Below are 23,401 nucleotides of genomic sequence, written 5' to 3'. Positions count from 1 at the left end.
TGCAGTATTGGGGCTGTATAACCTCACTCGACAATCGTACATTTTTTCCCCCTTCTCATCCCTTCCTCACTCCCCCAGTTTTATTACAGTGCCCACTCCAAAATGGCTTTTCAATTGAACCAAATATACGCATATGGGCGAATTTCAAACGAACTAGAATGTTTCAATAAAAAACACCGGTGTTCGCGAATCCTCGTGCAGCCGCCTCCTACTCCATAAACTGAAGTACATCTGATGGCGAGTAAAATAAAAGAATTTCATCGGACACACTTGGAATCCCGTGCCAAATGATTGAGAGGATGGGAATTTTTTAAATTCACAGATGGATACACTGAATGCTTTGGCATTGATTCGCTCATGTATCACAGATTCCCCGTACTCAGTTTTCGATAGTTAACACTGATATTTGATAGTTGACAACAGTACGGCGGCAAAGAGAGGCATGAAAAAAAAAAGAGAAAAAATAAATGGAAATTCAGCCCGAAGTTTCGAGTTACGGCTGTTTGTTGGCGGGATAAAAATCCAAGTGATCAACGCGTGAGTTCCATATTCTTCGTGTGCCTTCGGAAAAATTTTGAATTGCATCGATTTTTCTTTTGTTATTTTACCATTGCCACTAGTTTGTCCTCGTTTTTTTTCAATAAAAAATCTCGGAAAATCGGCCCGTCGCGTATACACGTTGCTACACATACGAATGAAATGAGAAAAACATGAATAAAACGGACAGACAGAGAAACAGCGAGAACGCCGGGTTTAATTATGGCGCCGCTACTAAAAAGTTTTTGAGTCGCCGAATGTGTCCATCCTATGTTGGGTTATACCTGTGAGACACAGAGCGCAAAAGAGAGGTAAAGGCGTAGGAAAAACGGTTGGGAAAAAAAATTTATCGAAAAGGAAAAAGAGGAGAAAGAGAGGTACAGAGAGAAAGAAGGGAGTAAAGAACGCCACGTGCATACATGTGCAGTAGGGTTTTACCCCGTGAATTTTCCCCGTGATTCGGGCATTAAAATAAGAGAAACACAGAGACTCTTTAGAATGTTTATGTCGTACGTTCAGCACATACGCGAGGGAAATATTCCTATACAGTGGTGCATGTCCGAACATTATTTTTGGAACCCCTCTGTCGCATCGTATAACCGAGTGTTTTTCTCCCACCACTATCAGGCTACCACAGTATTATATGTCCCTCCATTTACCTCCCCTCTATCCTCGCTTTTTCGCTCCCTTTCGGATGTGTCCACATTCAACCCTGTAGGCTATACAGACCGGTTGCTTTCATTTTCGAGTGTCCAGTCGTGTCGAGACCACTAATGACATGTTGGAGGACCCCCCACCCCCTCCCACAATGCTTTTAATCATCTCCGGGTGGGAATAGTCTCCAAATTATATTCAAAATTCTAACCCTTCGATGCCAAATTCATAAAATACTTCAGTCATTTTTTTGTTAGAACATTTCCTTGAAACACAAGGGATAAATTTGTTGTAGTCTGACAATGTAATCAATTATCGAGTCCAAAATGATTGTCATGCGCACATTATTTTCCCTCAATAGGACATAATAGCTAGGACCTAGGATCGGGGCAAAAGCGACCGCCAAACTTAGTTAAAAAGTTTCCCCAATAAGTTCGGAATTTGGAACTCGACTATACGGGGAAAAAGACAGTAGTGGATCGAACGAAGGAGTGTTGAATTCCGAAAGTATGAGAGAGGAAAGAGGAACAGGGAGTAAGATAGCCCCGGCAAAGGGTCTTTTCCTGTGCTTTGTGAAGTGGCTTTCAAAAACTATTTCCCAAGTTTTCATGCAGTTTTCGACCGGTCCGTCAATGCCGTGGATGGGATGGAGAAGGGAAGAGGGTACGAATAAGTGAACTTATACCAAAGGGATGGAGAAACGCAGAGACGGTGGATGGTGAGAGGCGGAGTGGCGACGCTCCGTCAGCGGTTTCAGCCGAGGATCTCACTATCTCACTCTATCTTTCATAGTGTGGACCTGTTAAATTGTTCGTGACGTTGATATGATAGTCGATACCGCCCAGTAATAGTCCAACCGTCGTTGAGCCGTTACCTCTCGTGAACTCTATCCATCATAGTCGTGCCTATAAGCTATAACTACTGATATTCCCCTTCACACTTTCTCGCTCTTCTGTCTTGATTGAATTATTCAAAGTCATTTATATTGATATATTCGGAGTGATATTTACGTTGTATGTTGGCATATTGACAATTAATATATCGAAAAATAATACCGGGATGTGAATTCGGAACGTTCTCTCTAACTATAGACAGTCTAATATCGTGCAATTGAATTTAGGAACGTAACAAGGAATCACAGCAACAAATCCTTTTTAAAGTTCGCACTTGTTCAGACCCCAAGACATGGTTCAATACCATTAACATTTGTCTAGCATTCAGGCGAAGGGTCGGCTCACCAAGTCATTTCAAGAATGAAAAATAGAGTCAAGTGGAATCTGAAATTGAAAGCTATGTTCCATGGGCTGACAGCCAGTCCAGAAAATTAATACAATAAATCCTGAAGCATCATAACAATAGTGTCAAAACATTGTTGACCGCAAACACTTCATCCATGAAAATAGATCCAAAAATTACCATAATTCCACAATGATATTTTATTGTTGAAATTGTACTCCAAGATCGTGGAGCATAAATCATACCAGTCTCCAAACCACAAAGGATGGAAGCCATTGAGAGATACCGAGGTCCCCCCCGTATTGTCATCTTATTTCTCACCACCAATCCCAGGAATATCGCATTATGCCGCACGACTAATGGAGATGCTAATTCCATCCTCTTTGCCGTATACGGAAAGGTACCCATCGTCTTGAACCCACAACTCTGCGGGCACTACTCCATCTTCACAGTCACCGCGGGTATCTTCCACCACGAATATAATGAATTCTTGAATATATATTCAGGGCACTGGCAATGGATGATTTCGAAAGATGAACATCATTAAGAAATAATGGGTTTTCCTATTACTATTCACCATTCATACCAAGTGTACAAGCATCATATGGGTGTACACCATCAGAAGAATAGGGAAGGTATTAATTTCTCAATTCTCCAGAGGGGAAGAGTATAAATAATAGCTAATAATTGCTTTAACATAGTACATAAATAATAATTATCAACTTTTTCATTAATCCCAAAGCAATTATCATTTCTAATGCATAAACGATTATCCCTGAATTTCCATGAAATTGCTGGAAGGTCGCAGGCACGAACCGCTCAGTCGCTTTGAATTAATGGTCTTGAAAGTCTGAGCGCAGACAGACGCCATACGGCCCTACAGAACAGGAGAATGCACTCAAGGGGTGACCGCTAGCTCCTAAGTCTCTTAGACCATCAGTTGGTGGATGGGCGGAGGGAGGCCTTTCCCTTTTCCCATAGGGCTATGAACGCCTTCCAACCTCAGATGCCGTCTAAATGTTGGTAAACTAAATAACTCATTATCCAGTTAAGCTCAACACCCTCCATCGTCCAGCTTGAGAGGCCACTCTCTCCTACAAACTCACCTAACCTGATTATCAGGAATTTCGTTGATGTCCAGTGAATTGATTTTTTTTTATTCTACATTAGAAAGGGACTGAGTGTCTGGCCCACACAATCATGTTGTGGTTTATTGTGTTTTTCATTCTCTCATTTATCATTGAGATGAATCGTTGAAATATAAAAAATGAGAAATTGCATAATCTTGCTTCTTAATTAAAAATTATCCTTGTTCCTCGGTTTACGTATAACCTCGACCAACTAAACTACTAAAAAAAGGCGCCGCAATTTTTTACAGAGTATTCGTTGGCCTAGTTTATTTATTTACTAATCACGAGTATCTCGATATTAAAAAGAACGTATAAAAGCCCACTCTGGTTTAATCATGAAGTAAATTCTGGCCGTCCAAATATAATTAGTTGTCGTCAGTACCAGCGTTAAACTATACAGGGTCTATATAATACAATTACAATTTAATTTTACCGAGGCGAGGTTTTAGGTATAGGGCGTAAAATGGAAAGGGGAGAGGGTGCAATGGGGAGGGCGGGGGGAGAGGAGGAGTAGTAGTAGAAAGAGAGTGCGAGCGAGTGCAACTACATAGTTAAGGGTGGTACACAAGCAGAAGTGAGGTGAAGGGGGATGGGAGGCCACGGTGTTGCACCTCTGAACAGTAGAGGAGAGAGAATACCCCACGACCAACTCAGTGTAGTTAAAGAGGACGAGGCGTAGAAAGCAACCGAGAGGGCTTTGGAAGTCTGTGTATACTCGGTGCCCCCTGAAATAGCCAGGGCCATGCTAATTAATGGGCCAAATTATATTTTAATAAAGGTTCGTTATTCCGGTATTTCAATATCAGGGGATCCAGCGAGAGACGCCCCCGTGCACGCGGTATTCGCATAACTTCTTGCTATCTCTCTTTCATTCCACGGGTTAACTCATAGTTATATTTGATGCCACAACAACGAGTACGAGCGATATTTCCCAGACGAGGGATGAAAAAAAAAAGTCTATAAAATGACATGGACATGAGGAAAGAAACAATTTTCTCCACCGAATTTCAACTTTTGTGGATCAATAATACCGATTGGCTATCATATCCGGATCTTTTGTACTTTATATGCATACGTGTATACATGTATTGGTACTATTCAGCCAACGATTTTCCTCCCTTTTCCCTTGAAAGTGCCAGAGTCGTTTCCACCGAGAGAAGACGACTAGACAGTTGGGTGAGGGAAAGCAAAAGCCAACGCTAAAATTCAACTTCTACGACGAGAAAAATTGTTTTCCAATATTGGAATCGCATTGGCATCTCAAATGATGTGGGCGCGCATAAGAAAGGAGTAACACTGTGGTGAGATGGGAAAGAAGGGGAGAAGTGAGGAAAATAATGCAAGAGACTGAAAAAAGGGAGGAATTCACTGAAAATTGTTTCTCGCGAAAATTCATAATCTCAGTTGTAAAATTTTGTATTCTGACTGTTCAAAAGTCAAATGGAAAATATAAAAATACCAGAGGGATATTCGATTGAACGAAATGTGATGATCACCGAATCACGAAATTTATTCAAAGTAAAATACTGTTCAATTCTGAGAACGGCGGATTAAAGTGAGTGTATGGTTCCAAACATGGGTGGGTCATTGAGAACTTTTCGAGTGATATTTGCCCTGGGGATGCAGTGGCACTCTTACCCATGAATATTCAGACCAAAGCGTCTCTAAACTGGGCAATGAATGAGCTGGTTTAGTCCGTGGTGGTTCAGACCTCTCGCGAGAGCACTGGGCGTCCAAGCTCCACCGCTTTTCACTCCACTTCTCGACACTCCACTTCCGTTGATTCCCAACACACTACCATATTCCATAAGTTTCCTTGCCTTTCTCATAATTCATCCCTTGACGAACTCAGAGGGTTACACACCAGTACACTGAATGAAGATAATGTCCAGGGAAAATTAACCGTTTAAACGGTGAAGTGTCAAGTAATGAAGTGACCTTTTAACATGATCATGACGTTGAAACTTATTTTTTTTATTATCACATATAACTTAAGAGCTTCCAAATGAGGAAATATTTTGTGACAGTTTCTTGAAGAAAAGACGTAGAGTTCTACCAGTCAATCCTGTGCCATTTATATATATATACATATATATGTACATGAAGAATTCCCAGATAGGTGAGGATAGGCTATTGGCTCCAACTGAGATGTGGAAAATTCTCAACATGACTTGAAATGAGTTATCTGAAGTTAATCTACTTCCGAAGATAGTTCCATGGCAGAACTCATCCCACTTGGTTTCTCAAAATAAGCCATTATCAATCTCATAAAATTGCAAGTGGGGTAAAGTGATTACGAGAATAAAATGAAGCAGTGAGAGTAGAGAAAGCGTTTGTGGGATTAGTCTGCCGTGAGTGCGTCGAGTAACACGGATTTTGCATATTCCTACGGTTAGGTAGACTTGGATACAACAGTGGGCAACGGTGCAATCCCCAGGAGCTTATTGAAAATCCTCTCGGCTGTACTACAGTGGGAAATCTAAATTATTTATTCCCCCTGGATACGCCATCCCTCCCATGGAGTTCAAAACTGTCCCTTTCAACTGTACAACTTATTTTTAAAAAATCACCTCTCTTCATTGTTCACTTGAACAGAATGAAAACCTCATTATTTAATCCACGAGTAGCTTTTCAACATTCCAGAGATAAATGATGAAGATTAACCGAATGACTCGTAGTTCATCTAATTCATCCGAATGAAAAATTCTATCGTGAAACAGCGATAATTCAGGCTCCGTGGACATTCATTTATTTCGATCGATTCACTTGCTCGAGGTGTGCGGACACGTCTTACCGTGAGGATTTACCTTCGTATCCCTCTCTATTTATCCCTCACCATCTTTCCGAGATCGCGACCCGCTTATGAGAGGCGTTAAAGGGAGGGCTCTTGTGGTATGCCGAGTTCACAAGTAGGAGCTTTAAAGGGGCCAACTGTTGCAATAGTCGTGCAAAAAGCACTGACTGAGGGAGAGACTGGGGTAGGAAAAGAAGCAGAGGGAGAAAGAGAGACTGAGGCCGCCAGCATGCAGCCATATATATAACTTTCGACTTGGCTCCGCCCAATCGCTTTTCGATGTAACGCTCCACACGCTCTGTGCTTTCACGAGCAACCTAAATCGCCCCTATGTCTCTCGTTTCCTCCACGGTTATACTCGCGTGCAACCCGCATAATTCACGGCAGATCGCGGCCGAATTCAGCGCAGAGTCCTTCTTCTTTTTCACGAGCTCCATTTTTTTGGCGACCTCACGACACAATTCATTTCTCGACTCCTCATGACCGAGAAATGAGGATGTTTGTCGGAGTAATTAATTAGCAAGTGCTAGCTGCAATTCATTAGAATAATAGCGAGAGGCTAGCTCGGGGCATTGGAAAGATTATTATTCCCTGGTGTCGGACGCCCGTTCTTTTCATCAGAAAAAGTATTGCCTGGAGGCAACAGTTTCATATATGCATATTGGCTTGTTTCATAGTTCTCACTTTTAAAATGACAAATTTAGTCCAGCTGATTATGTTAACTGAATAGAGTGCCGGGAAAGCGTAATTGACTCCGGCTCAACAAGTTTCCTTTCGTTCTTCGTAACCCGATGGTGGTCAGCATTATTGGATATTATGACAATATTCTTTGATGACTTTCAAACTGGGAATTCTCATTCTAATTCTTATTTACGGTACCATTTTGGAATAGGACTCTACGAGAAATTTATCCTCGTTAGCGTATCGGTACCGGGAGTTATTCTTACGTTTGAATGGTCTCACGTCACTTGACCTACAATAGATAGTCATAATGAATCCGGAGCCAGATCCAATGGAGCTACGAATAGTTTCCTGTTTTCTTCCAAAAGCAGTGTATACAGCGATCGTGGAGAATGGTCTAGCAGCCAAACCGAAATCTTTTGTTTACTACTATTCCGTTCTTTGTTCTCATGAATGCCTGAACATGATTACCACACCGTTCTGGAAATTCTTATTCCACTGGATCTGCTGAATCGTTCACTGGCTCATTTGATTTGGAATATGTAGACATCAACAATTCGGAGCAGTCCTTGTTGGTAGCCATCGCCAACTAAATTGAGCAGTGCAAAGGATACTTTGTCCTCAACCAGACTGGATGATTGAATATAATTGTCATTCAGCTAGACCAGAATCGCTTGTTTACTGAATCCGCTGTTCTTTCCTCTCATGAACTCAGCAGGACGACTTCTGTAACGTTACACTAAACATTCACTTCACTTCTGTAAGCCCTGAATTCTCAACCCTTCATCTTTCTTCTACCCACTTGAACCTCAGCGGATGCGATTCAACTTGTGCAATGGATTGTGACTGCTGGCGCAGCCAGTACACTTAGGACATGGGATATTTTGGACTTTGGACGTTCGCCAAACCTTTTGCCTCCACTTTGACTTGAATATCTGGATGAGCATGAGCGAATGGAGACACCCCTTGAAACAGATATGTGTGGATAGACCACCGATGGAGGACGAGTCACTAGAGGGTGGTAAATATATCGACGTTTTTCCGTCTTCCCGAAAAAGTTGTCGCGTCACCGAATATCCTACATAACTTCCAACTCTGGATAAGTTTTCTTACCAGTTTTCTACACCGTCTACCAACAGAGAAAGCTATGGCAAATGTCCCTCCAGCCGAGGCTGTTTCACCCTTCTTTTCACTCGGTTTATCCTGATTGTATAAACCTCCCAACATGGTGAAGAAAAAAAAAATGTATGGTCCTGGGATGATAAAAGATGTTGATACATTTTCAGGATTCTGGGCTTCTTTCACTCGTGTCAAATTGTATTTTCGAAATGTGGAAAAATCAATTATGGTTATCAGGATGATATCCCTTTGGCAAATGGAGAAAGCCAAAGTTGCCAACACACAGCATCGATAAAATTACAGAAGTTAGGGGTTTCCTCTAGTGATAAAGTTGAGAAAGAAAAACAAAATGGATGAAAAAAAAACACGAGGGTTGGAGGACTAATCCGGCGTAGCTGATCAAGTCCAACCGACAATAAGAATGCCCGATGGTCACTAACGTCGGATTCAGAGAATAGCCAACACGGAGAAACAACAATTACACCCACTGTACCCACCCCTAGCTGACTTCCCTTTTTGTCTTTATCCTCAGTCTGGTTGTGCAAAGTTACGTGGCGAATCGTAGCTCGTGAGAGACCCCTTCGGCCGGGCAAAGTCGTTTCTTTTGCTTTACGGTTTTAATAAATCTCGGTGGGGTAATTCGCGGCGGGCCTGAACAGACATTAAAACCCCCTTTCGACCATCCCTTGCTATTTGACCCGCCACCCTCTCCTTTCTTTGCCTCCCTCGTTACGCTTTTTTTTCTCTCCCCCTCGCCCCCCTCCCGGCCCCGGCCATTGTGACCAGAGGGAGTTAGGATTCTACCGTTCTCTGATCTGCCGGAAATTGAGAGCAAGAATTAGCGAGGGACCAAGCACCCAGAAGATATGAGGTTGATCGTGGTGAACCGATAAAAACCGGTGACTTACCGACGTTTCAACGACAATGGCCGACAATTCACTGTTGGAAGTGCCTCGAAATTTCCAGAAAAATATGTCGATAATTTTCTTGTGATTATCCATTCCAAATTACCCAAAATAATGGAACACAACTTTCAGATAAATAATCGGTAAATCTCCTCCCTTTACTCATCAAATTAAACCCATCATCCCGAAACCGTTGAAATTTACGGGACAATATCATTTCTTCCAGTTTTGATCGACTAAACGTGAGGTTTCAGCACAAAATCTCGACCCGAGAAACGTCCAAGTCAGCATGAAATGGATCTTTTCAGATGGGGTAGTGGTGAGGTTTGCGAGCATATAATTTCACGTGGCCATGCGTCTTTGAATCTCCCCCTGGGAGATTCTGCTTTTTGGTAAAAGGTATTTTCCCGTGGAAAAAGGGAAATAGGATGGTCTATGTGCTAGACCTCCCCGTCTCCCTCTTCGGAGCGGGCGTCTTTGCGAATTGAGTATTTATAGAGAAAATCCTCTTGATCTTAACTGAGACTCAGACTCCTCTGGAAGGTCTGGTTTTCAAGACGGAAGAAAATTCTATCATCACTCTCTCCCACCCTCCTCACTCTTTACCCTGTCCCTCCATGCACATATCCCCATGAACCATGTACAGTGTACTCTCGCACCGTGGGCGGTAATGTTTATCGAACATGCTTCCGGTAGGTTCGCGAGGATTAAACGGAGAGCCGGTGAGCTTTAATGAACTCAGCCAAGCGCGAGGCCAAGCACAGCGAATATACATGGAATAGCGTGTGTATTGGAGAGAGTAAGAGACCGGTGTGTTCAGTTCTCCGGCAAATGAAAATTTGAGAGACGCTCAGCGATCGTGCAAAACGGTTTATGCTGGCACGATAAAATCATCCGAAAACCCTTTGTTCTCCACCCCCCCCCTACTCCAACAACCAGCCGAGTACCCCCGAAAATGCTTCCATTAATGTATTAATACATTTTCCACACACCCACACACACAGCTTTACCGATAATCACTTTCTTTGTTTGTTCCAGGTAAGTTTTCCCGGCATTCTCTGCACCAAAATCAATGCACCTTGTTGATAAGTATATTGAGTGCATGGAGTTTATTGAAAATATTGGAGTTGGACGTTTGTGAGTATGACAAAGAATTTATTATGACTCGGGCGAGTAAACATGACAATAAAAATCCCATCAAACAGCATTTTTCATTGATCCTCCAACCTCGAGGAGCTTAAAGCTATTATGATTTCGCTGAATGCAATCGTGTCATCAAATATTATTGCACAATATCTCTCTCTAGCTTCGTCGCATCGAAGAACTCATTCTCTCCAATACATATCGTGTCGTATCCACTTTTTTTTATTGTTCAAAGAGGGAGAAATTCATTGCATTGTCCCTATTTTTTTTTATATATAAAAGTAAAGTGAGAGGAGGACGGACGAATGAATGCATGTATACGAAAGCACAAAAGGATGAGAAGAAAGAATGAAGAAGGAGGGAAATAGATAAATGCAGGGTATACTCGTGAGATCGGTAATATCATGATTTTATGAGGAAACCTGAAGGAGTGAAAAGAACCAGGAGTAAAATACGTACATATAGTTCAAGGAAACTGGTAGAGGAGAGTGCAAAGGGGTTCTGTAGCTCACAATGAAATGTCATTTTCTCTTTTCTGTCGCAGGCAAGAATGGAAATATCTCTTATTGCTTTCGACGACATTTCATTATGGTTTTACCCGTGTATACGAGATGGGTGTGGAAAAAATAAAAGTGAATTCCCTCAAATATTGGAGGAAAACATGGGCAGAAAAAAAAATGAAAAAAAAAATAGAATGAACCGAGAGAAAATTCACCAGTTGGTGCCCAAGAGGCATTCGAAATAGACGCAAGGGGCCAAGGTAGTATTGAGGGTGTGCTAACTCGATCTGGCATATCGGGCTGGGTGAGATGCGATGCAATAGTTTGTATGTAGGGGTCCATGGCTACGGAGGGGAAGCCACCTCCAATCTTGGTGGGACTATAGCGCTTCTAAACAGCCACGACAGAACCCATTACTTACCACTCCTATTCCCCCTTCCACACTGAGCTTTTACTCGATTCACCACTCTCACCTCCCCCCCCCCCACCTCTTCTGACCCTCCTCCTCCTCCTAGACATTGCCGCGTGCCCTCCCTTTTTTCCTCGTTACCAAATACAAGTGAGAGACTTGTGTAGAATAGGGCTTTCCCGTCCGAATGATTTTGCTCAGGTCGGATGCTCGAGACTGGCAAGATTCGCTGCTTGGCATTCATGAATCTCACCGTGGACCACTAGAGTGATCGAGGGATTCGATTTCGAGTTATCGAGTTCAATCCTCTGCCTCCCCGAGCCTTGAATTAATATCACCTCTTTTATCCCTGGGTCTGCATTCGTGACTAATTCAGGGAGAAATGTATATTTGAAATTCAATTGATCTATCCATATCCATTATTCTGCGTTAGTATTCATTCTACCTGGGAATCCGAAGGAAAGAGGATTCGGTAATAAGTGAGGAGAATTTATAAGAGGCTGTGTGAAAAAATTTAACCGTTCGTATATGTAGATATGTGACGGGCCGTGCGTTACCTCGCTCTGTGGCGGCGGTTATTCCAATTTTCACGAATAAAGATAATGTGTTATTCATATTTAATAACATACAGATGACTCACTGATACCGTGCAATTTCCGGCATTTAACATTCATCGTGTATGATTAGACGGCCTTTTGAAGGGTGAATGTGGTTAGGCAACAGCTCTCTTGCGGTTTTCAAACGGCAGCCCATGAAGCACCGCCAATGAATTATGTAAGGCAAAGTACTCCATTCATCTTGCTCTTGTTATTTGGTCGGCTAATACTGGAACTTGGTGCATTAACTACTGCTGAAATACCCCCGAGTCATCCTTCAGGTGAGCCCTATCGTGTAGACTCATCTCAAGGATTAGAATAAACACTTGACAGCGTAAAAACTCGTGCTTTAAAGACATCTCAATTCAAATGTGGAATGAAACATGATTTGAATTCGGAAATGCAAATACAAGTGTAATTTCCATTGGGTACAGACTACATTATTAATTATATCACGAATGGTAGCTCTGATGTTTGAATAAATATTCAAAATACTAAGGTATCGTTAACTTCAAATACAATTTTTTTCTAACGCTTGCGAATCTAACAGGATAGGCGTGAATCCCCGTAAAAAATATGTCAAATAATTGGACAAATTTGCATGAACCGGAAGGAGCAATAACTCGTCGGTGAAATCGGTGATCGATCGGACATTTCCTTCCGCGTCACCGCGCCACTAACATTGCGCATACGCCAGTACGCCTCCCCGCGCGCGCGACCCGATTTCCATATTCCAATTTGCACCTCGTCGGACTGTGTTTGCTCAGTCACTTCTACGATCTACTCCTCGACATACAATCCCCCTCCCCCATCCTGCCTTTCACTACATCCTCATCCCGTATATTTTCCTCCCTTCAGCCTTATACCAACATCCAAACCATCAGAATCACAAGCCGCAGGCGGTTTCTTTCGTCCACACGATCGAGTTTAGCATATCTTATTCAGCTTCCGTTGAATTCTTCCCATCAATAAATAAAATGAGAGAAAGATCGGATGGTCGTTGTGTGACAGAGCAAACTGAATATTTGTAAAAATATTGTCCTCGGTATCATTACGAGGGTGAAAATTTTGGTAAACTATCAGGGCGAGGGTTTGAAAATTCGTGAGATACCAAGAGCTTCTTTGGCATGTGTAAGAAGCTCTTCAACTTCTGGAGATGTAAACTTCATGGGTATGGTCCGGGCAAGTTTCTACGCCTCTGAGAACCCTAAAGTAGATACGAGATTGGGTGGATAGACGAGGCCGTATCCCGTGTACAGTGTGGGGGTAGGAGGGCCGAGGTATTGGAGCCGTTGGACCGGTAAACAGATGCCGGGGTGGAAGTCGTTCATCCGGCAAACATTATACAGCTACACCACTACGAAAACCCTCCCTCCATCAACAACATTCACCATGTATCCTGAGATACTCCACATGTATTCACCCAGGGCGTATATCTATCTGGTTAACTGTTCCTCTGGCTTGAGCGAAACTATGGTTAGGTAAATTGGAGCCAACACTTGGCTGGTGTTGGCTCCTACAAGAGATGTTGTCTATTGTCTGATCCCTCCAGAGGCATAAGAATTCTCCCTGACCCCTCCCCTAATTTTGACCCCAATTTTCACGGTCAATTTATCCACCAGCAACAACAACACAGTTGATTTTGATAGTCTACATGAAGCTCAACCCTGCCAGCTAGACCCAAGGCATCCCATGCCTTATTCCACATCTCCCTATCCCCTATCCCCAAGCCCGCACCGTCATAAATAATTTAGGCACACTGTACAGTAGACGAAGACGGGAAACGATGGATTTGTAGACCGACCGTAAACCTGGAAAGCGTCGACTTAATCCCACTCGGGTATAGAATCTGTCGGAAACTGGTGGTCCCCGGGAGCCCGAGTTTTGCCATACTGTACTCGTGTACAGATGCATGTCGTCAACTGAACGAAATCGTTTTGCTATTGGATTACGAGTTGTGCTTTATGACGTGGAATTATCATTATCCCCGTCTTCATGTATCGTTTCGCGAATCGAACGACCAGATAAACGCTTTTATTGGTCTTTTTTATTCATCACTCGGGGGAAAACTGAGAATAACCACATCTTGAATTCACCATTATCAACAGTACCTGTCGTATCGATGATCATTGCCTCACTGACGACACATTGATTCAATTTCAAGATCTGATACGGTTGAGATAGCACCAGGAATGAGTTTGGTGTATCCAAAAGAACGAGCATCACTGCCTTCAATTCCTTCCTCCTTGTGTTTTCCAACTCTCCGTGGACGCCAACACGTCTGTTTGTTCACGTCGACCGCAGTCCAGAGAGGGAGAGTGAGATGGACTGTGATGAAACGGGTGAGAAACAGAGAAAGACAAATGAGATCTGTGAACGGAGGGAGTCTCACTTCTCCACATATGTATGTATACTCAGACTCAGACTCCTGGGTTCAGTCAGGCGTCGCTTCAGTGTCAGTTGCCGCATGTTTGCCGTGCTTGCCCAGGCATGCTTCCAACCAAACTAACCCTGCCACGCCCCACTGAAGACAACGACATTCTGCCAAACGCTCATTCTCACCAAAGCTAAAACATATTTTAACCATCTACTTCCAATCACTCCATGGATTATCATGGCTGGCAACTCTTGGTGAAAAATGATAAAGAGTGACGAGACAAATGCACGTGAATTTTACACTTGCCGGCTTAGTGGCGTTTAGTGAGGTAGCAGGTACATCACCAGGGCCAAGAACAGGAGAAGCCCGAGAGGGAAGGGAGACACTGGCACCGAGTGATAAAGTTTTATGGACGCAGTATGGTATATAACGCGGAATGATACACGGTTAGTAATGGTGGCAGTTTGGATGGTGACCAGAGGGCGCTTTAACCTGACAAATACATATATAGTTCATCCTCCCGCCCTTCACTCCATACCCTCAGCCCCTCTTGCTTCACCAACTACACTCTCCTGTCGCTCTTTTCCTCACCAACCTCACCGTCCCTGTGGCCACTGTGTTTTCGCGTAATTCGAGTAGAAAGTAGATGGGTGAGCCCTGGCCGTATATACACGGGGACTCATAATTTCTGCTCGACGGCGCTCTCAAAGACGTAATAACGTAGAGAAATGGTTACTGGTAACCGACTTTGTCTCTCTCACTCTTTCCCGTCCTTTTCCCTCGTCCTCACCCCTCCCCTCCCCACGACGAACGCCAAAGCAAGCTCTTTGATATACTTATATAGTACCGGGGGTTCTTGCATCTGGTGGATAGACACACTCAGCCCAATGTCCAGACTCAAGGAGTACTTTGATTACTTTACGTGAACGTATAATTTGGAAGTGAGTATTTTTTTTCCTCCCAGTATTCGAGGGCTTTGAGTATTTGTCATGATGAAGATGAGGAATATTTCAAGTTTCCATCTGTCCCCCGACTTCAGTCATTACATTGCCGATAACTGAAACAACACTCGAATCTCACAAAATAACAAATTTTTCATTTATTCCCACTTTTTACGGTCGACGTGTTGATTATCACTTGACGCAGTTTAACTCTAATTTCTCAATGTTCCGGTGAATCATTGTCTGACTAGGTGTAGCATTAACCACTGAGGCGGAGTCCTAGTGGGATTTAGTACACCCGTGTCCGACCACCTGACGCCATGACTACTGGCAGAATGCCGTTGTCCCCTTGGATTGATTCACATTGTACCGTTGTTACTCTCTATCTCAAAGTCCATATTATCTCGGGTATCTCCAGTGACTTTGTCTCAACGGTCATTTCTCTCACCCCTCATCTGTCTCATTCCTCCATTCTGTGCGCCTTTCGTCTTCCAATACGACGATTTGATTACTCAATTCTATGGTTAATTCTTCGAATTATTCGAACGGAACCCCTGGGTACGGTGTGTGGTCCCGCAGTGATTGCCAATGCAAATACGGCCTCTTGGTAACCCTCCAATATTCCACTCTCCCCATACCCCGAGCAATGGCTCCTCTCACTGACTCATTCCATCCTTTTTCCCGTCGCTTTCTCGGCCCTTCTGCCTCAATTCGGTTTGATTCACGAATGGCCGATCCTTCTACTTTTTTTTTTTTTTTGCGGCGTGCACTCGACCCTATGAATAATGCAGGCCTCATGTAATTGATCGGCCAATTGGAACGGCCTTTTATTTACTCTCCTTTCGCTATCTGAGCGCTTTTCTCTCCTTTCGAATTCCAAGTTATTCGACGTTGTTTTACCATTCTCCTTCCATCATTGGTTATATCTCGCTGGGAACCATCAGATTCTTTTTTGTTACACGCTTTTTCATGGCTTTCACAGGTTTTACAGCCCAGTGCTTTCGATTCATTCGCACTTACTTTTTTATTATTTTTTTCTGCGCTTTTTATGTTTTGGGTACTTTTCATCCTGCATTTTTTTCGTGTTTTCATCACACCCGTTGGAATATGGAGGATTTCAACAAATCTGGGAATATTGGTTGTAAAGTTGAAGGCGCTATTCTTAATTCAAAATTATCGGGGTGAAATCCTTTTTCCCATTCCCCTTGGAAATTCTTCTCCCCCACCCCCACCGCCACCCCTGTGGTCGACATTCATGTGCCAGTTGGATATTTTCAAAAGTCAATTTAAAATTTCCCACTACAGGGATATACAACTGCATCGTCTACTCCATCGAATTATTCGCGAGGCCAACGTTAATTTCGGCATGAAAACCGAACGCATAGACAAAACTCACCGAGAGGAAGTCCATGCATTATATCTATACCCGTGCATCCACATGAAGATATATACACTGGTAGGGAATGAGCGAACGAGGCAACAGAGTGTACGCCGAGGGAAAGTGGTGGTGTGGGAGGATCGAAGGGCCGTGGCAGCCGGTTCCATCGAGATAATTCAGTTATTTCATGCCCGGGCACCGGTAATTGGCTGCGCGTTGCCGCGGCACATCCACTAGTACGACGCCTCAACACCAAGAGGGGCCAAACCTAGTCTGCTTTTCCTGCCCTGAGACGTTATGATGTTGCCTCTGAGCCAATTTCTCAGTCACGAGGTTAATGGCTACTTCTGACGACGAATAGCATGCTTTTTATTGTTCTTCCTTTCGACATTTCATGAGAATATTTCATTCACCAGTTCCGGATATTCCAGGGAGAGAGGCTTCAATAAGCTACAGATCATCGGTTAATTAAGGCTTGAACTGGCCATTTCATTTTAAATTCACAACTGATTAGCGAATTTTATCGATCAGTCCTTGGTAGGAAACCGATTTGAGTGGCGAGGGAATTTTGGCATATGCAGAATATGATTTTCAATGGTATATCAACCCCAATTCTCATTTCAACTGCCACACTCATTCGACAATGACGTCGAGCCGATACGCAAGAGCAACGAGGGGAGTCTGTCGTGTATAGTGCACATACAGTCAGAGAGCTCACCGTCTTTGCGAATTGATGCTCTGCTACTCCCCGAACAATACCTAGGATATAATACTACGGTAACATTCAGGGTCGCTATTCGCCCGTTACTTTGGTAATGGCGGGCCTCAACGAATCCTTTGACGACGCATACCTACACCAGAGACAGGTTATATACCCGTTCGTACACCGTATTTTGGAGTCTGTTAACTAACTGCATATACCGTGCCTTTGTTTCACACGGCTGACGCGTTACAGTGGTATCAATGTCGCAAACATACCCAGTCTGTATGGAAATGGCAGAGCAGTGAAAAGAAAATTCAATGGTCAACTATTTTTCAACGAACGCCAGAACCAGGAAAACAATTTCACTGGCATATGTATGATACAACGACAATAAGTGTAATGTGTATCAAAGTAGCGGAAGGGACGGTAGAAATTATAGTCGCATGGAGGGACTACGGTACAATAAAATAGCCATATGTATGTGGTCCGACAAAAGATGATATTCAACGATTTCTTCCCGCCTTATTGAACATGTCCAAATCCATCCGGGTGATCATCCAAAGAGCCTTTTCTCCAGTAAAATTCCAGGAGATCACGGCTGGACAAAGGCCAAAGAAGGGGGGGAGAAATTGGAAGTTGAACAGTGAATGTGGAATCCAGTATGGCCATAGGACTGCTCCGTTGATGTCCGAATGTAAATCAGTGATACACGGTCATCCGAGGAAGGACCCTCATTCGAGGACTCAAACCGAAGAATCCATATTCCCCATTCCCAGTTTGCTCTCTTTCTATTCCGGGGGTTGGTTCGGTCATTTGACCATGATCTCCGTATTCTGGCTCTCGATTGTCCGGTCCTTCGATATCCGCCTAGTCCCTCTACACTCACTCACATATACTTGTTGGCTTTATCCCCAAGTACTATTTTCCATTGCTGAATGCTTCAGTTAGAGTGCTCTAGAGGAGGCACTGAAGGAAAATCCAGGCGGCCATTATTATGACTTACGATGTCGAGGAGGAGGAGTTGAGGAAATGGGAGAGGTGGAAGACTATCAAGAAATAATCTCTTGTATAAAAGAACTTTAAGTTCCGGTGAGTGAATCAAATGTCAAATGATTTGAGCTCATTCCTCCGCCTCTCTGCCGGAGAATTATTTACAAATAACGATCATATGACTAATGAAGTTTAAATACGTCGAAGGTAATTGCATCTTTCCCATATTTGAGACACGCAAAAATACACAAAGTCGAATGAATTAATCGCAACTATCGTTGAAGTGTCTCCAGCGAGTGACATCTTCAAGTGATGGATTTATGATGGTTTCGCGTTGAAAAATGACCAAATATTTTCTAGCATTACAATTGCGTGACTTATTTACGAGATATCCTTCATATGAATAACCCGTTGCATTACTTACAGTTACCAGTGGTACTGTCTACCATTCCAATACAGATATCACGTCTCACCGCGTTTAAACTCCCATCAAGGATAATCTACGTCTCACTTTTTGGAAACACCATCTAGAAACTGCCTCCCCCACCCCTCGCCACTCACTCACTCACTGAAAACTATTATATTTGGCTTTCTTATCACGCAGTCCACATCCATAAAATACATTCTATAATCTTCAAAATATATATCTCTCCACGATAACAGCCAACAGTCTCAGTCTCCATAAAGTGAACTACTACATTTAGTGGTACACTCCCTTGAACATAGTTACAGAAGTTAGATTCACAAGAGACCACAAAGAAAATACCCTGAAAAATGAATAGTACAGGAAAGACATAATATCAAGAGATAGAAATGGAACCCGCGTTGAACACTGGAGTCTCATTTCGAGACATCAACCAACGAGAGTCGGTGGGTATGCAGTCGTAGATGGGTTTTGAGCCTTCGTACTCCTCTCCACCCTCCCTCACCTCTCTCTGCCTCACCCCCACTTCACTTACTCCACCCCTAAGGATACACGTACGCTTAAGTAATTTAATTAGAGCAACTCTGGTCTGGAGACGTGACTCCGTCCCTTTGGTCTTTCCCATGTTCTCTGTGCCTCCCTCCCCCTCCTCTTTCTTCTACGAGTCCCAATTCATTCTACAGTGATGGAAGAGAGAGGTGGGTAACAGGTGAAGAGAAAGGATGGAAGAATATACAAGACGCCCTGAGGTATACATTGCGATACAGTATTTGCACCAAATTCGTCTCCTCCACTATACCACAAAACTCATCCTCCAACCATATCTTTCTGTCTTTTCCCCCATATACATAGATATAGTTGGAGATGGTATAAGACTCAATTCCTCGGGAATGGGTGACCTGCACGTAGAAACGAGTATGGAATACGTTGAAAGAATGATGAAGAGGCCGCATTACATCAGGAAAACCCTCCACTCACGATGCCATATACAAGTGAGAACCGCGCGCGAGTGGCATAAATATATATTAAGGCGGTTCCTGTTTGGTTCTTTGTGATGGGAAGGATGTGAAGGGAGATGCTTCTGACACTTTGCATTAAAAAATGAGAGGGTTTGAATCATTTTTCATGTTCTTCATTTAGGAATCAATAATTTGGTCAAGTACGATGTTTTGTTGAATGAAATGCAGTGTTTTTAGGGACTGCCAAGTTGATTGCAACCGAGTTCGAATCAATCTTGTAAGGGTAGATGTTACGAAAAAAGACATGGAGAATATCAAACAAAAATTAGCTTGTTAGTTTGCAGTAGAATATTGGATGGATTGAACAATTTTTCATGTTCTTGATATAATATGTAATAATTTGGTCAGGTCAACCAAACTGTCTTGCCTTGTTGAGTTAAATAAGCTGTCTCGCTGGAGGCTTTGAGTTGATCAAAAGCATCTTTGATTCAATCTACAGACAGATATTACTCATAAAAAAGTACATGAAGAGAAATGAGGGGAAAGAAATAGCGTGTATATAGCGCTCCACCATAAATGAGACTAGAAGCAACTATTGATTTCCCTCCGAGCGACTCAGAGTGGACGACAAACGCTCCTAAGGGATTAATCTGTCGCAATTTACAACAAAATGCTGTTGCCCTCTCTGTACCCATCACCCCTTGCATCCTGATAACGTACGAAAATCCACCCCATAGCTGATGTATTCACCCCAACCACCACTACAAGGTAACTGTATGTACTTCGCCAACTGCCATCATACTCAAATCTTTACGACTTTATCAGGCAAATATTTTCAATAAAAAAATGCCGATATTAATGGCACTATATTGAACCATATTTTCGGAATATAAATTACCCTCTCATGGTTGTGAATCGATGTGGGGATAGGGCAAAGGGATTCACCAGAATAATCAAACTCGTTATTAAAGGCGTAACTTTCACATTCCCTAGTCTGCTGGTGGCAATTATAAAATGAAACGGATATAAAAAAAGCAACGTTTCCATGGGGTTGGGCCTCCCCATCTGTTATAGGGCTCATCGTAAGTCAAGTTTTATGGCCTTATGTGGCTGACGAACCATACCGTCCAATCAAATTTATTGTCCACAGCGACAAAGCCTCGGACTCAACTGGACATCCGTTCGTGAAACTTGGAGAAAAACCAAGTGATTCTAAAGTCTCCCTGAATGTCCAACGCTGTTCGTGTAATCAGAGGTATGGATTGAACCGTGGCTACACCCCAGACTGGCTAAATTTCCTACACGGCTAACCCTTGGTTACTTTCACCAAAATGCAATTATCCCTCAGTTGCCCGCACGTACCAGGCGATTGATGACCAGACTTAGCCATCGAAATAGCCCAGTTTGGGGGCCAAGAGTTTGATGAGAATTGAATTATCGACCTAATACCATCATCCCCTGGGTTTCTCATCCCCACCCCCTTCCGTTACACAACAAGCAGACGGTACGCAAGGCATTTTAAAATTTCATGGAAAAATCAACTCAATCAAGTTTGATATATTAAAAAAAAAATTCATGGAGTGAAATTACCAACTCCAATTATTAACGTTCAAAAGCACGAGTAAACGTTTAATATGAACTGACATGGTAATTTGTTCCACGTCACTAGCAGCTAGTTTCAAACAATCACGTTTCAATGAGTACATTTATACGATTTGACGCATATCCATGTTTTCCTGGTTTCGATGGGGGAATTTCACTGGATAATGGAGGGAATATGAGGCGCCAACTAAATTCTCTCTCGTCAAATTATTAATCAACACATGATAGTTCATCGGGGCCAATTCTCAATGGAGAATGTTCTTAATTTGATCGTCATCGGGAGTACTTCATGGTTGATTGCTCAGGAAGAATCTGTTGCTAATACCGGTGACTAATTGCCGATCGATGTATAAGCTAAACGGAAAGAGGGCTGGTAGTTTCAGTGACACTGACATCGCCCTGAAATTCTCCCTCGTCAAATTATAACAGTGGACCGGAGGTTCGATGAGTGATTATAACTTGCGTCACCACCCACCACTCGTTTGCCGCTCGATATTCACGTTGACGAAGAAAGATAATTTCCTCTAACGTCTGAACTAGGGGTAAATTAATTCCCCGGTATTTGATACCCGTCAATCAAGTATTTTCCACGTTATTCTGACAAACTTCCCCGAGGAAATATAAAATTCGAGATTACTGATAGAATATAGTAATCAACTATACGGAAAATCCCTGAAAATAAGTTCGTAATATGAGTTTGTGATATAAAATTCATGTGTTCAAGTGATTATATTAATCCTCAGCCTTTCGTAAATGAACTTACTTGTTAGCAAGTATAAGACTATATATAGTTAATACGATTTGAAATCGATCCGTTTCGATGAATGAAAAATTATGAGTCCGATATCTAATAACATTACTGTAATGTTGGCTCTCCTCATAGAGTCTTTGAATGATTTTTAATCTCCACTACACGAAATATATTTATGTATATTCATTACTCATCGTAAAAATTACCACATTCTCGTAGTAAAAATAATTTTATGGTATTTCCGTGTGGTTACGACCGATGAGCAAACATGCAAAATAAAATGCTTCAAGAAAACCCTAAACAAAAGAAATGAAAAAGTTAAATAGAAAGTTTAGGCGATTTGTAGCTATATTAGGTACTCCGGTAGAGCCTCGAAAGGTATCACGCACAGTGGGCCCGGGGGCGGGAATACTTTAACAGCCCCATAAATTCCAACGGTCATCTTCCGCCTCGGAGCTCCGGATAAGCGCCCTTGTAAAACATGAAACGAGGTGGCTAGGCCAAGTTATACATCCCCACTCATACCATCTCTCTTTTCCTCCCTGCAATCAACCCTTCGATGCGCCAGTTTGTCTTCCGGTGGTGGCTAATAGCTATCCTATCCGGATGAACATTCAAGTTGTGCCAAAACTACCGATAAATCCATTCTTTCCCCCTAATTTCTCATCTAATCCATGTCAAATTGTTGTGAGCTTGTTCTGCTCGTCAATTAAGCACGAGTTTAATCAGCAAGCACATGGTGTATATAAATCGTCTTCATGTTTACATTCCACAATTCAACTGATTGAAGGGAGTGGAAGCGATGAGCTGTGCCAAATTGAAATTAACCGTACATGGAAATGATTCAGAAATGGGGTAATCAAGATTTAAACAAATCCTCAGGCTCAAGTGACTGATCGTTCGGCAACAGGTGGAATATGTGCCAGAAAGAGAGAAAGAGGGACGAGTTGAGCCGGGGCCAGGTGTGCAGTGTGTTACCACGTTTCTCTCTCTCTCTCTCTCCCTCCCTCTCTCTGTTTTCGCGCCTTCGATGGTTCTATGTAGAAAGCTCTAACTGCTCTCGCGTGGTTGTACGAGTGGTTAGCGTGTGCCAAGAAAACCCGCCCACCCAATTGCCACCCGACTGTGCGGGGCCAAATCCTCATCTCTACTCCTTCAAACTCCCTCGAGCACTTGGAGTCAGCCTCAAACTCGCACGTTGAATAAGCCGATATTGTAATTGGCAGAATTATCTAAGTGGGCCAAGATTGATGAAGTGAAAGGGGTAGTTGGCTGCTGGTGTTGGAGGGCCAATGGAGAGGAAAAGAAAATAACAAATCACAACTCTCAATACGTTTTGGTATTGAATGTTGTGGTCTCGATACCAACTGGGAGCCGTATTTTACGAAAAAAATCATCCGACCAGTCCATGTCCACTCGTAGGTACTCTGTAGTATCAGCACGACTCTGGATTGGATTTCCAAAGCCCAGAATAGGACCTGATGAACAGGGAAATGCAAGAGAAAATTACGGAAAAGGTCGTTCGGTAGGAAACACACTGGGTGAAAAAAGAATGACGTAAAAGATAAGTGG

General features: G+C 42.8%; 3 protein-coding genes across 16 annotated transcripts in view; all 3 read left to right on the top strand.

Annotated features, from left to right (window-relative positions):
* LOC135160656 (uncharacterized) overlaps positions 1-20,957 on the top strand; it is a 65,921-nt gene extending 44,964 nt beyond the window's left edge. The window contains exon 2 of the mRNA XM_064117445.1: positions 10,095-20,957. Coding sequence (XP_063973515.1) covers positions 16,071-16,637 — 567 coding nt within the window. The 5' untranslated portion in view covers positions 10,095-16,070 and the 3' untranslated portion in view covers positions 16,638-20,957. The remainder of the gene's footprint in view (positions 1-10,094) is intronic.
* Bru3 (bruno 3) overlaps positions 1-23,401 on the top strand; it is a 347,812-nt gene that overhangs the window by 218,277 nt on the left and 106,134 nt on the right. The window lies entirely within an intron of this gene.
* The window catches only part of LOC135160687 (uncharacterized), a 71,750-nt gene that overhangs the window by 27,099 nt on the left and 21,250 nt on the right, over positions 1-23,401 (top strand). The window lies entirely within an intron of this gene.

The sequence above is a fragment of the Diachasmimorpha longicaudata genome, chromosome 1, assembly GCF_034640455.1.
Source record: "Diachasmimorpha longicaudata isolate KC_UGA_2023 chromosome 1, iyDiaLong2, whole genome shotgun sequence".
Taxonomy (NCBI): domain Eukaryota; kingdom Metazoa; phylum Arthropoda; class Insecta; order Hymenoptera; family Braconidae; genus Diachasmimorpha; species Diachasmimorpha longicaudata.
The sequence above is the reverse complement of the archived record's forward strand: the minus strand, read 5'-3'. Positions and strand labels throughout refer to the sequence as shown.